Source organism: Podarcis raffonei, chromosome 3 (assembly GCF_027172205.1).
Source record: "Podarcis raffonei isolate rPodRaf1 chromosome 3, rPodRaf1.pri, whole genome shotgun sequence".
NCBI classification, from domain to species: domain Eukaryota; kingdom Metazoa; phylum Chordata; class Lepidosauria; order Squamata; family Lacertidae; genus Podarcis; species Podarcis raffonei.
In genome coordinates this window covers 45172943-45186396 of record NC_070604.1, presented here as the reverse complement: position 1 = coordinate 45186396, position 13454 = coordinate 45172943, and the positions used below count along the sequence as shown (strand labels likewise).

Below are 13454 nucleotides of genomic sequence, written 5' to 3'. Positions count from 1 at the left end.
GGGTGTGTGTGGAAGGGAAAACTCACAAGGGACTTTGCAAAGCCAGAACGAAGAGGTAAAGTTTTAATAGGCAGTAGTTTCCAATTCAGGTCAGTTACTGCTGTGCTGTACTTGAGGTGTTCCATAGGTCTTTAATCTTGTAGTTGATCTTGGGCTAGAATGTCTCTGAGAGGGAAGGGGGAAGTAAACTCACTAGAGATGCTCACTTTGATGTCCCCCAATGGGGTCAAGCTAATCTTCCACTTGCCACAAATAGTGTTCTTGGGAGGTAAGAGCTACACCTTCCCAGTGACACTTGGTTCTCTGCCCAATGTGACCTTCTGTTTGCTACTGCACGGATAATGCAATTAAAAGTTTTAAATATCCTTCTATGGGAGAGTCTTTCCTATCAGTGTGTTATTTTGTTCTAGGTAAAGAATGGAGGGAACATGTAAAAGCTTAGGGGAGGAAAAAAGAACAGCAACTGCTGCTACTACTACTTTGTGTGAGTTTGTAAATGCATCAAGAGAGAAAGTAAAGTGCAATGGTCAGATTGATCACATATATTTTTCTCAGACAACTTCTGGTCAAATGCAAATTGGATGGGCTACATATTAAATAAAGGGAAGAAATGTAATTCCTTGTGCTTTACAAGAGGTCAGACAAGTTAATCTGGTGTATTCTGGCTTTAAAAATCAAAGTCTGACTTGATAATGTAGTCCATATGTGGGGAATTAATTTACCAAGTTCCCATCCATAATCATTTCTACAATAAGCTTTTTAAAATATTGCTTCAGTCTCAAAAAGACCTTCAGAATCTGAAATCCAAGCACCTTGATAGAAATGTGGTTTAAAAAAGAATATTGTGTGAAATAGCATTAAGGATTGACTTAATAATTGAGTTAAACATTGATGGAATTGATAAGTAGTTTAGGACATAATAAGAGTCCTGTTGTACCTTAGATACATTCTGACCCATTCAAAACTTATCTTTTACTTTGAATCCTTCCTTTTAAAATGTCCAGCAGTTTCGCTTCCACTATGTGGGATTTTTTTCAGGGCGTATACAAGGTCAGGTTCTAGCGTTAATGTGTCCAGAATGACACTTTTTCACTTGCTGCCTTACTGATAGTGAATGAAAACTTGCTTCAGGTGAATAGCCTGCTCAGGTGCTGTTCCTCTTCAGTGGTGTTTTTGTGGACATATCAGTTTTTTCGCATTGCACATGGTGTGCAGGGTTGAGGGAGCAAGTGCAGGGGCTACTTATCTGCTGGGTTGAATTAGTAGATAAGAAAACACTCGATAATCAAAACATCACTGGAATCATTGTAATTTCAAATAAAATTACAGCCTTCCTTAGTAAATTGCCTCTGTAACTTGAGGCAGCTTTTTATGAGCAAATAACTTCCCGGCCTTATGATTCATCCACACATTTGGTAGAAGGTATTTGCAGCTGAGGGACAACGTATCTGAATGCACTTCCACATCAGAAACTGGTGGTAAGCTAGCACTTAAGGACAAGAAGTTCTTTTTTTTAAAACATTTTTTTTATTAAAACATTTTGATTGTTTTAACAGGCAATATTATACCATCAAAATAAGACAGATAAACCTCAAAACAATTAAATAAAGGAAACCCAAGCAAACAGGCTTCAATGGCCAGCTGCTCCTTCTCTCTCGTTGTCAGGGGGAGCCAGCTACCAAAACTGCTCTGCGCATGGCCTCCTCCACCCCTTCAACATTGAGGGGACCCTGTCTCCTCCCAATAATTATTGGGGGGCAAAGACACCCTGAGACCTTTTTGGATGCATCAGACTAGTTGCAGGCTCCTTGGATTCCAAGTGATATAACACTCTGAGGGACTTCCGGGTTGGCGCCTCCAGGCAATGGCGGAGTTCCTCCGATCAGGAGGAATTTGCTCCGTGGAAATCAGGGTCTGACCACCACGGCGAAGGCGGAGACCCACTGAAATCACAGGCGGGAGAAGCTTGTGAACCTGGGATTCAGCTGGCACCTTCTGCGCCTCCCCTACTCGCGGGGAAACCCTGATTTGGGGATCCGGAGCGAAGTGGGGTGAGCGGCGCAGTGCTTCGAATTGACTGCTTCTTTCACGGAGTGAAGCCGCATCGCTGTTGCCGGAGAGCGCTGACTTTTTCCTGTGGACAATTTGACTTTAAACAACTACCCGTGAGTAGAACGGAAAATTGGATCTTTAAATTTATTAATTTGGCATCGAAATGGGAAGGTTTTAAACAGGAAGTCCGCCTTCCTGTTTTGTAAATAGATTGAAGCAAAGACGTCGCAAGTTAAAGCCTTGGAAAGTCTTTTGTAAAGGATTAAATCTCCATCGGTTAAAACTATTAAACCCCCCTTGGAAGCAGGAGAAGAGAGGGGAAATTTTGGACCTAGCGAGCCTGCAGGAGAGAGTGAAAAATCAAATTATCACTGCTCTGAACCTGGAAACGGGCTGCCAGTAAGATTGACGTCTTGGGAGAGTTCATTGACTGTGAACAGAAAGTATGTTGACAGATGGCTAAATAAGAGAAATATATTCTTTCCATTGTCCCCTTCTGCGTTTAAAAAGGAGAAAAAGTAACTGAAAATTGAAACTAACTTTATAGTTTAAATTGTGTTTGAAAGGATTGATACAAGTGGAGACTGTTTCCCTCTAGAGGGAGCTTTTGAATCTGTTACAAGAGTGGAGCTGGGGTTTTTCCAGCTGCAAGATAAGAACTGTGAGAATCAGAGATTGACCTTGGATTTTAAGAATGTCGACAGAAGGAGCCTTAGTGACTGTCTTATGTAAGATAAGCTATTCGTTGGAACAGCTCCACAAGAAGATGGATGTTATGACTACTAAACTTGAGAACTTGGGACAAAAAGTGAATAATTTGGGACAAAAAGTGATCATCAATACAGAAATTGTTCAGGATTTGACACAGGAACCTACTTTGACAGGACAAACTGGGGAGAAGACGAAGGAGAAAGTTGTTGTTGTTGAACCTAAAGTAATACAAGTGGGAGCCCCAGCCTTACAGAGGCAAATTGAGGACTATAAGTGGAGGCCTTTTATGAATGAATATAGAAAAAGTCAGAATTTGAAGATTGGAGCCCTGCTTGGACTGGAGAAGGAAGGTTGGATAGACTCTTTCATGCAGGGATTTGCTGACCTTTGGGTCCTGAATCTGGGTCAGGAGGTGATTGGAGTTGTGGAGCCTTTGGATTTGGAGGAGCTTTGAAACATGATTTGAGATATTGTATGGACCTTGGTTCTAGCTGTGGAGAGTTGGCTGGCCTGTCGAGAGGGAATGGGGGCATGGTTGGGTCGGGGCCCCCCTGAGACCTGCTCTTCAGCATCTTCAGCATCAAAGAATATGAAGAAAAACTGCAGAAGGGACTTGGAAAAGATCTAAGAGCCTCGGACAGAAGATCTCCAGGTTGATGAACTATATGGAATGAACGGAAATGACCGGCAGAATCCGAGACCAGGGAGAAGAGATGGTGGAAGAAGATTGGGAAAGTTTAAAGTTTATATATAGAAATATTGTAAAATTAATTGTTGGAATGAAACTTTATGGCTTTAGCAGAAATGTTATAAGAAGTTAAGTATAAATAAGTACTTTAGTATTAATGGAAAATAAGGTTAAAAATATGTTAAGATATTCATAATGATAAAAATAGAGAAAGATGGAAAGGAATTGCTGAAACAAGTAACAGAAGTGGAATACAAAAAGGGAGGTGAGAGGAGGTTGATGAAATAAGGGAATGAAAGGTAGAGTAATGAAATGGAATGGTATATGTTTTTAAATTGTTGTTGTTTTGTTTAGTTTAGTGTGTTAAGGTTGTGTTTTGTATTGTTTATATATTGTATTGTATTGTTTCTTCTTTTTTTCTTTTTTTAATCTTCTGCTCTATTTTGTCTTTTTCTCTTGCCTTTTTTCTTCTTTTTTCTTTTCTTGTAAGTCTTAAAAGTAATAAAGATTATTATTTTTTTTAAAAAAAAAGACAGAACACTCTGAGTCCAAGCTAGTGGGAAGGCTCATTCTAACCTGCCCAAGCTGCAGTGGAGCACCAGAGTCATGAGAACATTAAGTAGTCTGCATTCATTTATACAGAGTAAAAGGATGCGATCTTGGATAGATGCTGTCAGTTATTACCAAATCACAGTGAGCACATGGCTGTTACAGAATGAACTGCATGCATTCTGTTTTTATTCCTCTGTGAATATTGACATTGTTCTGTGGAAATCTCTGCTGCCCTGAATGGCTTAATTGGCAGAATTTTTTTTTTTTTTTAAATGTTCTTGGCGTTGGTTAAATTGTCCCCAGATTCCCATTATACATATATGTCATTCATCTACTATTGTCTGTCTTCAAACTGCACTCTGCTTGTGGGAATAATAAATTAAAGATCTTTGACTGAAAGAGTTTTTCCAAGCACTTTGTGAGTAGGCAAGCTAAAATGATTGTTTTATGCCTTCCTTTGGAATGGGGCAGGAGAGGGAGCAACTGAGCCAGACACCTGCTTTCCCTATCTCCCCGAGGAAGGAAAAGCAGTATATAAAAATGCCAGTTAAAAGGGTAGCTTGAGATCACCTGAGTTTTTATAGAGAGGAACAGAGCCTTTTACTTGCTCTTCCAAATTTCCTTGTGGGAGATGCTTGTGTTGCCAAGATGATCCTAGCTTGCAATGATTGGTCATAGCTTGCAATGATTGGAATCAATATGGTAAATACACCAAAGCCCAGCTGATATTAGAATGCATAGACTCCTCACAAGAATCTACACATTGAGGAGGCAATTTGCATTTGTAATGGAACAGTAATAAAATTTAGGACTAGCAAACACACACTCCAGCATGTTAGCAAGGACTCGAGCCTTTCCTATTTGTTGCTTGCATGTATTATAAAGAGAAAGCAACAATCTATAAGGCATTCTGTTCTGAAGTCCAAAGCATTTTGGAAGTGGCCTTCCTATAACTTTGTCATATGAGTACTCCATGGCAGATGACACTGTGCTATCCAGGTTCTTGATGTTTTTTAAGAGGTTGCGATATCCATTGTGGAGTACATAGAATCTTCCACTTCAAAGACGTAGGGTTATAATGCAATTTTGTTTCTCATTTCCCTGAAAGTTGCTATTTAATGTAGCAAGTTGACTAAGAGCAAATAGTTATTTTGCTGTATCATGCATTATTTATGAAGTGACTGTGGCTTTGTGTCAAGTTTAAAGATGCTCTTAATAGGATTCTAATAATTTTTAAAGTAGGTTAAATTGAGCTTAAATAGGAAATGGGTTTTAGCTTTGTAGTCATGTGCACAATTGTTATTTGGATTGAGTACTTGGTTTTGTATTTTTAAAATCTTTTAAAATTTGTGTTTAAAGAAACACATTTTATTTCTTTACAATATTTATGAATTTCACAAATTAGTCTTTATAGGAATTAATCAGATGTAGTCTATAATATTAGAGGCTTTATGTATTGATTTTAAATCAATTCATAGTATAAGGTTTGTCTTCTTACTGGTTCTCTAATTCGGTCAGCTTGCAGACTTCGTGTACATGGACTTTCCCTTTTATATTAGTTTTTGAAATATATCCTTTTAAAATGGAAAAAAACTATAATTCATGATAATTATTTGTTCTCTCCTTACATACTAAATAGATTTTCCATTGCAACTTTTTTTTGTTAAACTAGCTTTTAAAAATATAAAAGCTACTCAATGGTTTTGAGCATATTTTTCTCTTGCAAATGATGCTTAAAATATTAAAAATATATGTTTTTGAGATTTAGTAGAGAATTACCTCCTAAGGTCTTTGAATGCTTAAGGACGTTTTTGGGATTCTGTAATAGCGATTTTACAGAAGTGTCATAAAGCTTCAAGTCCAACTTCTGGTAAGACTGAAGGGCAACATTCAGTCTTAACAACAACCTCAAAGAAAGCTGCCCTTGTTGCTAGTCTGGCAGCAGCATTCTGTAGTCAGCAGCTATCTTAAACAAGCCTTTGGCATTGTAGAACTTTGGTCATCTGTTGGTTATGCTGGACTGTGAGCTAGACACCATTTAAGAGAAAAGATGGATACTTCCAAAGGCGTTACCATGCTATTTCCATTCCAAGACATTATATTTCATCTTCTTTAAGGATGTTTAGATTTATTATTATGACACTTGAAAATGCAGATGTTAGTCATGCATGCTTTGAATTATCATTAGTAATGCTGCCAAAAGCTGATATTTTAGCCTGTTGTGTTACATTTTGGTTTCAGAATAATAAAACTTGTTAAGAAAGTTGTGGCATATGCTCTGCTTAAGCTAAGTAAATTAAGGCAAGGACATGCCTTATGTGCCTAACTTGTGTGGGTGTATACTCTGCCTAGTAAATTATACACGTTATTCAAGGTATAACACTTGAGGGGCAAAAAGTGACTCTGTTTAGGAAGCAGCTTGCCCATTTTGAAATTTCTCATTGCAAACACAGGAACATATTTAGCTGTGTAGTAACAATCCAATGCAGTGTAATGGGTCTTCTTGCAAACATGGAAGCTTCAGTGTGGTGTAGTGGTTAAAAGTGGTAGACTCGTAATCTGGTGAACTGGGTTTGCGTCTCCGCTCCTCCACATGCAGCTGCTGGGTGACCTTGGGCTAGTCTCACTTCTTTGAAGTCTCTCAGCCCCACTCACCTCACAGAGTGTTTGTTGTGGGGGAGGAAGGGAAAGGAGAATGTTACCCGCTTTGAGACTCCTTCGGGTAGTGATAAAGCGGGATATCAAATCCAAAACGCCTCCTTCATACTAGCTGAAAGTGCTTCCACGCAAGGTGATGCATCTGATTTTGGCATATCCCCAGGGTGGGAAACCTTCCTTAGATGGAGAGCTGGATCCACAATTGGCCCACCTTCTGCGGGCCATTTTTGATAGGTGGGTTAGGCCATTCACCTGACAAATCATATGGTTGATTGAAATGTCAAGCAAGGAGCCAGCACAGACTTATCTCTGATCTTAGAGCTGTGGAACCAGGAGGCAGAGGCTTACATCTGATCTAAGTGTTGTACAATCTTTTACCATCCAAGAGTAATCAGCCTCTCATATTGTTCCAGGGGTTCCTCAACCCTCAGAAGCTCTCTGTGTGTGGGGAGAAACATGGACTGCAGTCGGTTGGAGGGATTCATGTGCAGTACCTTACATTCTATTAGTATAAAGCCACCATTAGACACACTATGTAGCTTTTGGGTTGAATGACTGATATCACGTGTTGAAAGAGTGGTGTGTTTGGTTATGTTGCAAGGAGGGATGAGAAGAATACTAAGGGTGAATTTTGAAAAAGGTCCACCGATCTTTCTGCATTTACTCTCCTACTGCTACCAGCAAAACTTTGACATTTTCTGCCCATGTGATTAGGTGTTGTTGCATGATACCATGTGGATTATGTAGACAGTATCAGTAGTGTGGTATGGGAGCAACAGTGGAGAAGGTAACAGCTGTGCTGTTCCAGGAAGTCTGTAAAGAAGGTATTATTACTTTACTTACAAGTTGGTTTTGTCACTTAATCCTATGTGTGAATATACATGTACACACTCCTTTCTCCGGCAGCTATACTATATCTCAAATATGAATGTGTTAACTCTATTCCTTCCCATTCCACACAGTGTAAAATTTTGATATGTGAAGTAGACTTTTGCAATGTGGCAAATATACAAGGGGTCAAGAGTGGTTTTTGATGCTACCATGCCTAAAGGTGCCTCTTTAGCACAAAATTGCTGGGGAAGGAAGGACTAGAAGCGAGTATGAGACAGTCTTAATTTTTGTGTCAATTCAATTTCGAATAAATAAACTTGATCTTTTGAAAACCACCATACTAGCAACACATAAATATGTGTGATGGATTGAATAATTCAGTACCTTCAAAATACATAAAGTTATAGGGACCAAATATAGCACTTGCTTTTTCTATATAGTTATAGCACATATACTTGTATCCTAATTTCTGTTAAATCTTATTTCAAAAAGCTAGGAAACCATTAAACCAAACCTATTCCAGGCAAGGTAGCAATCCCAATACTATGATTGCTGCTACAATACCTTGATGAAAAGTGCTAGAAAGGTGATGAATGTTTTTCAGGAAGTTGCGAATGTTATTACTGTTTGAAATGTCAACACCCTTTCAATGAAAATGCTGAGTATGTAGAATTTAGACTGCTTTCACTTGAATCACAAAAATGTCTCAACATGAAAAATTGTGAAATTGCTTTTCATACTTGGATATTAACAGGACTTACAAAACAGAGACAGGGATTCTAGATCTGAAATACTTAGTTGGTACTTGAACATAATACAAAACACTTTGGGGTACCCTGTTCCAAGCAGATTCACTCCCATAAATGAGGCAATCAAAGAGACTGGCAATCGTCTGCCTTAAAGAGCTGATATCACTGTCTTAGGCTCAAGAAGGGGCTGAGTTAATCATGACATTTCTTTCAGTGAAGCCTCAGAAGGAGCTGTAAGCAGTGACAATAGTCAGCAAAGAGTGGGGGGCATCTATGGTAAGGCTGCAGGGAGCTCAGCCAGGGTGAAGACTGCAAGATAAGCTCCATAGAAACTCCTTGTGTTTCCAGGAGGCAAGTGACATCCAGGAAATCCTCAGTACTCAAATCCGCTGGGAGGAGTGGCTCAGGATAATTCAGTTCAGCTGAAGCAGTTACAGTGGAACTGTCATTTAGAGGAACAGAACCCTGGTTAATGTAAACACTTAATGAATTTTAGTAACCTTTTGAAAATGCACATTTTTCTTCTTATAGTTATTTTATAATGAAGTATAACTGTTGGTTAACTGCTATTGAGTCTGACCTGCCTTGTGTCATGTCTAACTCTCACAGCTGTTTGTGTGTAAAAACAAGATGTTGTCATTAGCAGGTCATTTAGATATATGGTGGCCGTGGGCAAAAAGGTTTAAAACATACTTGGTAGGTATAGGTAGAAGTGTGTGAGTGGGAATAAACGGGATCCCTTTTACACATTTAGACAATCAACAGTGTGAGTAGAAACTGCTTTCTCCATGGTAGCCATTGTGCTTTTTCTACCTCTGTCTCTCGAGACTGCTGACCAACCATAAGAACCATCTAAGGCCCACAGAAATGGAGGGAAGGAATGAACACTGTTTTTATCAGTACAACTGCACCTGTTCTGATTCAGAAGTGTGTGGTGGAGTTGGCTTAATTTCTTCAGTCTGTTGTAGCCACCCAGCTATGCTGCCCACCCACCTGTGTGTCATACTCTTGCAGTTTCGAAATTCCTGGGAGAGTGAAAGCCTTGTCAGCTATTGCTGTCACACAAAGCATTGATAGGGATCAGAATCGGCCAAAACCAAAAAGACTTAAAGAAGAAAAAGGGAGGTAACTGGTGGGGTGGGTGGGTGTAAACCTGTGTAGGAGGAAAAGATATAAAGGTGGGTAATATTGCATAAAAATCTGCAGTGGCGCAAAGAGGAGAGTGCTATGGGATGGAGAGAGAGAGAGAGAGAGAAAAAAAATGAGCAATATGGAATGCATAGGGTGGATCAAACTGACTCATTCTGTCAGCACAAGGATTTCCTCTCATGCAATGGAACCCCTTGCCCTGTACCCTCCCCAAGTCTCAGGTAGGTTGGGAGGACCCCCAGAACAGATTCAAGGGGGCATGGGGGGGGAGAGGGGGGAAAGGCCTCTTGTGCAAGTGGAAATTCTTGCACTGATGGAACAAGTTAGTTGGATATTGCTCATAGATACCTGTGGAGGGATAGCAGAAAGATGGGAGTCTAGTGAGTCCTGTAGATGAGGAAGCAGAAAAAGAGGGGATAACCAAGAGATGGTGCTGTATGGTACAGAAATAAAAAGCAGGATTTGCAGAGATTGGGTAATGGTTTAGCTTAGTGGGTTTTTTTGGGATATTTTTCTGCAGCTGACTGTGTGATATAGCCCTCTTGAATTGATAAGATTGTAAAGTCACTCTGCTGATTTGAGTAAAAGGGTTGTGGCATGGCATACCTCCCTTTTATTTCTTTGCTTATCATTTTATTACTTAAATACTGTTTAGTTGTAGATAATTGTTGGGTGATATTTTAGTGCATGCCACTTAGATTTTTATAAACATGCAAACATTTAACAAATTGTGTATTTTCTTTTGGCAGGCACAACCAGTTGGAGAGTGTGATTTTAACATTCGTCTGGCATGTATTGAAAAAGAGATTATATTCCCACGACATGAAAAAATGAAGACTGGACAAATCGACAAAGCACAAGAACCTTTTAGTGTTCGTAACAAACCGTTTTTTGACATCCACGTTTCAAAAAAGGTAAACATGTTTTTGATTATTTAACTCTATGCCCTTTGAGTAGTCATTCTCTTTGCATATGGTTTTTAATCTCTTTCAAGATATCCTTGCATTTTAAAATATACCTTCAAACATAAGTTATTTTTGTTTTATATCCTTTATTTTATTTTATTTTATTGATACAGTAGAATGTGCATTTTAGGGGAGGTTTTAAAAAAATTACTTAGAGAAAAGTGATGAACAAGAAAAAGGGTTGTCTCTGTGCTTACAATGTAGTGGTGCGGGTACTATCGTTGCTTTATTGGGAAGTCTAGAGCCATCTATATGTGTGTTTGAAATGAGAATCATTCATAGGAGGAGAATATATTGTCTTCTTCATTCTAGTTAATTATTGGAGTGAATTTTTCATTAAAACATTTTGTGGTTTGTTTCTTCTGCTGGCCTTGGGTGTTTGAATGGAGCAGCCTGTTACGTTTTTCCGCTGTAGACAAAATACCGCCCCCACTCTGATCTGTGCCTCCTCCCTGTGCCCGATGCTGTGCCTGTGTTGCTGCCTGCCTTGCTACCGCAGCTGCACTCTCACCTGCAGCTGCACCTGCACTCCCACCACGATGCAATAACAGCGACATGGGTACAATATTAGAAGTGAGGGCGAGGGTGCTGTGTTAAGGTCAGATCTCCAGCCTACGGCAAATTGCTTCACCTCGCCTCATTGAAGTGTCAGCCTTGGTGTTGAAACTATGTAGAATATTATTCTACTTGAAATTATTAGCTGCATGGGAATTCTGTACTGCTTTGGGGGCATGTTGGTGTCAGGATTTCCCTTAAAACAAGTGACAGTCCTTAATGGCAGTGATTCTGGAGAGGCCTTAGAAGTAGACCACTCTTAACTGCATTCCCTCCCCTTCTGCTTGACTGCCAAAGTAACTGAGAGACAGAGATGGGATCTGAAGGTAATTATGTCACAGTCTGTTAAGTCTCTGAATGAAAAACCGCTTGGGAATCTAGTGTATGGTACTTTAAGTTCTCTGAAGTATTAGAGGGATATAAAAATAAATAATAAGATTTTGTGATTACCTATTCTTTTTGAAAATCAGTCTCTCATAATTGTCTATTGCTTCCCCCTCATCTTTTAATATAGGTTTAATGTCTCGATATAGCATCTATAACCACACACTGTATGAAAACAAAATTTATTTTAAAAATTAGCAGAACAATTCTGTAATCTTTCTCTGCCACTTCAAGAAAAGTCACTTCAAAAATTCTTAAATTGCTCCCCCCCCCCCCCGTTTGCCATGAGTTTGGGGAAGCAAAACATGACTGGTTAGGTAGGAATGTCCTTCACCTGATCGGTTCCTGGCAAACTGAAGAGAAGCATTTGGCCTACCAGGGAAAGGGAGTTCTTCCGTAGGAACTGCATGCTTGTAATGTGAAACTGGATTTCAAACTGAAGGTTTAAGATGAATGTGGACTGGCCGCTCTCCTTGCATTTAAAGGAGAGACAACTCTCTCTTCCTATTCCTATAAAGTCCTATTGCTGTGGATTCTATACTCCATAGATTCTCATCCACTGAAAGGGAGGAATAACTAGAAGGGTATTTATTGAATGCAGGTGCTAGTTTTAGCCCTAGTGCTACTCTGTGTCAGGGGTGTACTTTTGAGATATTGATAAATAGGAGGCCTCAAGTGTGTCAAGAATTTGTAAAATATTTTGAAATAGCATCAGTAAACTGAAGGCAGGATGTAAATAGCATGTAGCATATATTGTTTGCCAAGTAGTCTTTCATTGTAGAGGCAGATGAGACTCATGTTGGCTTTTGACAGAACAACAGATAGTGGCTGTGAGATTCCTACCTTTTCCTCTTCTATATCCAATTCATATGGTCATGATTATTTCCCCCTTTTCTAACCAGATGGTCTGCGACTCCCAGGTAGCAAAGAATGGTAGCAATATCACATTCCTGCAGAGAATGGGCTCTGGCTATATGCTTGAAGGTGATTTAGAGGACTGCTCCTCCCTCCCTCCCTTTCTCTCTGGCTTTCAGTGAATGTGAGAGATACATTCTCACTAAAATTTCCCCAATTCTAAAGCTAGAAGTAAAGACAGGCAGTGATATTTTGGCGAATGGTTAGCTCTGGACTCTGTCCAGACATATGGAGATTTATCCAAAGCTAAAAATGAGCATAATTTATCCTATGGGGAATGTCCTTATATATGTTTACCTGGTAGAGAATATTTACCTGGTAGAGAATATGGTAGAGAATCTTTGGCAGAGTCTACTACATTATTTTACAGTGCAAGCATCCTGTTTTGCAGGGACTTGAGGTTTGCATAGAAGTAGTCACAGTTCAGCTGAGTTTCTTCTGGGCAGGTGAAGTCAGTCAGTGTGAATTTCAGGGCTGGGGAACCTTTGGCCATGGGCTAAATCTGGTCTGCAATGCATCCTCATCTAGCATATGAAGCTTTATTGGGAAAGGCACATGCATGCGCCCTACTCCTGATGTCATAGATCTGTGGGGTGGATCAGGGCAGTTCTTCAAAGGAATAATTGGGAGCTTAAAGTGGGCTTCCGATTATTCCTTTGCTGGAGCAAGAAATGCGCAGCCTGGGAGTCATTTTGGACTCACAGCTGTCCATAGAGGCGCAGGTTAATTCTGTATCCAGGGCGGCTGTCTACCAGCTCCATCTGGTACGCAGGCTGAGACCCTACCTGCCTGCGGACTGTCTTGCCAGAGTGGTGCATGCTCTAGTTATCTCCCGCTTGGACTACTGCAATGTGCTCTACGTGGGGCTACCTTTGAAGGTGACCCGGAAACTGCAATTAATCCAGAATGCAGCAGCTAGACTGGTGACTGGGAGTGGCTGCTGGGACCACATAACACCGGTCCTGAGAGATCTGCATTGGCTCCCAGTACGTTTCTGAGCACAATTCAAAGTGTTGGTGCTGACCTTTAAAACCCTAAACGGCCTCAGTCCAGTATACCTGAAGGAGCGTCTCCACCCCCATCGTTCAGCCCGGACACTGAGATCCAGCACCGAGGGCCTTCTGGCAGTTCCCTCATTGCGAGAAGTGAGGTTACAGGGATCCAGACAAAGGGCCTTCTCAGTAGTGGCGCCTGCCCTGTGAAACGCCCTCCCTTCAGATGTGAAGGAAATAAGCAGCTATCTTC

General features: G+C 40.2%; 2 protein-coding genes across 4 annotated transcripts in view; both read left to right on the top strand.

The window, feature by feature from the left end:
- LOC128410331 (BLOC-1-related complex subunit 6-like) overlaps window positions 1-13454 on the top strand; it is a 212799-nt gene that overhangs the window by 57844 nt on the left and 141501 nt on the right. The window lies entirely within an intron of this gene.
- The window catches only part of RNGTT (RNA guanylyltransferase and 5'-phosphatase), a 116473-nt gene that overhangs the window by 43052 nt on the left and 59967 nt on the right, over window positions 1-13454 (top strand). For all 3 annotated transcript variants that reach the window (XM_053381442.1, XM_053381441.1, XM_053381443.1), the window contains one exon: window positions 10140-10304. In XM_053381442.1, coding sequence (XP_053237417.1) covers window positions 10140-10304 — 165 coding nt within the window. The remainder of the gene's footprint in view (window positions 1-10139; window positions 10305-13454) is intronic.